The following is a 2,065-nucleotide window of genomic DNA, read 5'->3' as shown; positions in this document are numbered from 1 at the left end:
GACCGCCTGAACATAATAATAATACCACTACACTACCTCTTTTTTTTAATACCTTGTTTAACGCCCTACAGGGAGGGCAATTACTAAACAAAGTTTCCTGCCTATCTAAATTAATAAAAATCTAAATTAAAAAAAAATTCTTTCTCTTCAAGAAAATACATAAGTGGCAAAAGTTCAGTTAAAATGACTTGTTAGTTTATGAAATTTTCATACAAGAATTGACTGAAATAAACATAAACACGAGAAAAATGTTAGATTTATAAAAATTAAAGAAGAATAATAAATAATGATAAACACAATAAAAATATCAATTTAAGTAATATAAATGATATAAACATAAATAAAAAAGAAGATAATAAATAATTAAATAAATAATAACCATGTGAGTAATCGCATGTTTTTTTAATAAATCGAAGCCGGATTTTTGGCATCCTATAAAATCCAACTGTGTTATAATTGTTATATTTATGTATATCTGGATTATCTACCACAGTATCAAGTTATGGTGAGGCTCTAATATCCGGCAAATATCCTGAGGCCAATATCCGGTTCAGATCCGAACTCAGGTTCTAAATATCCGGATTATCTACCTCAGATCTCCGGCTAATATCCGGATTATCTACCACATTATCAAGTTATGGTGAAGTTCTAATTTCCGGCTAATATCCGGACTCCAGTATGTTTCAATGTATTCAGCCCCGAGTACATTGGTCCGGCGTAGCGTCACATCTTCCGTCAAAATGCGCAGAAACGCTTGCGCACAAACAAACGAAGCGGGAGTCATGAATTATGATGTCATCGCCTACGGGAGTCGGCGTAGCGTCACATCTTCACATGGTACATCCGGATACTAAGGATGTGTATCCTGGTGAGTACTCGAACCCGCGACCTTCCGCTTACAAGGCAGGTGCTCTACCATGCAAGCTAAATAGAAATACGTATGTATGTAGGTATATTTAAAGATGTTTTACAGTAGAAACTGTAAAAATGGAGGTCTTATTGTCCTGAAAACGAAGAGAGAAGGAAGACAGGATAGGAGATCACCAGCCGTTCCGAGAACGAACCTTATCTGTCTAGGATTCAGTTTCGCCCCGGGCGGAAATCGAACCCGCGACCTAGCGCTTACGAAGGAGACACACTGTCCTCGAAGCTAACTAGTCTGGCTAGAAGTGTATTTTCCTTTTCGGGATTCGGGATTTCGGGACGATAAGACCGTAGCAGTTACAGTTCCCTCTATCAAACTTATTCCCGCAGTCTAACCAAGGTCTCATATATTTGATACATTATGGGGGGTACATTTTACAAAGTAAACACCCTGATTAATTTAAAAAAAAAGAAAAAAAAAAAAAGGAATGATAATAATAAAACAATAGTACCTAGGTGACTATGAAAGTAAGAAGAAGAAGAAGCAGAAGAAGAAGAAGAAGAAGAAGAAGAAGAAGAAGAAGAAGAAAAAAAAAAAATGAGCAGTAAGAGCAGGGTATGAGAAGGCAGATCAGAAATGGGAGCAGCACATGGTAGAGATATAGGTAATCTCATACCCATCACTTTACATACGCACAGACATACGGACGCAATCAACACATTGAATGACAAACATCACTTTTTACTTTCTATTACTACAGTATAGCGGAGCTATACTAGTAATGAAAGTATTGTTTCTCTTCTATTTTTTCTTTGTATTTTTCAATTTCTAAGTTGGACTTCTATCTCCATATTTTTCAGTTACTTCTCTAAATCTTATTACTATTTTTTATACATAACAAAACCTTTCTTAATAGATCCTTAATGTGTTTAAAAATACCTATATTTATTTATGTTTTCATTTCCAATAATTATATTATTAGTTCCTCCTCTTTACTTAGGGCTCAAAACCACAGTCTACAACCATCCTACCCTTTTATAATTATTATCAAGAAAAAGAGACGATATGAAACAATTATGTTGGCACCATATGGACCAATTTGGTCTATTAGATTAGAGGAAGGTACCAAGGATTGTAATTTAAAGCAAAAATTTGCAACCCTGACTAACGTTCGTACCTACATTAAACTTTTTTTTTTTT

The 2,065-nt window shown here is 34.7% G+C and overlaps 1 protein-coding gene across 1 annotated transcript in view; it reads left to right on the top strand.

Moving 5' to 3' along the window:
• The first annotated feature begins 792 nt into the window (after positions 1-792).
• Positions 793-2,065, top strand: part of LOC103508213 (SLIT-ROBO Rho GTPase-activating protein 3-like) — a 35,475-nt gene continuing 34,202 nt past the window's right edge. Inside the window, exon 1 of the mRNA XM_017443651.2 lies at positions 793-868. Within this exon, the coding sequence (XP_017299140.1) occupies positions 793-868 (76 nt within the window). The remainder of the gene's footprint in view (positions 869-2,065) is intronic.

The sequence above is a fragment of the Diaphorina citri genome, unplaced genomic scaffold (genome assembly GCF_000475195.1).
Source record: "Diaphorina citri unplaced genomic scaffold, Diaci psyllid genome assembly version 1.1 scaffold378, whole genome shotgun sequence".
NCBI classification, from domain to species: domain Eukaryota; kingdom Metazoa; phylum Arthropoda; class Insecta; order Hemiptera; family Psyllidae; genus Diaphorina; species Diaphorina citri.
Note: the sequence above shows the minus strand (reverse complement) of the source record. Positions and strands in the feature narration are given on the sequence as shown.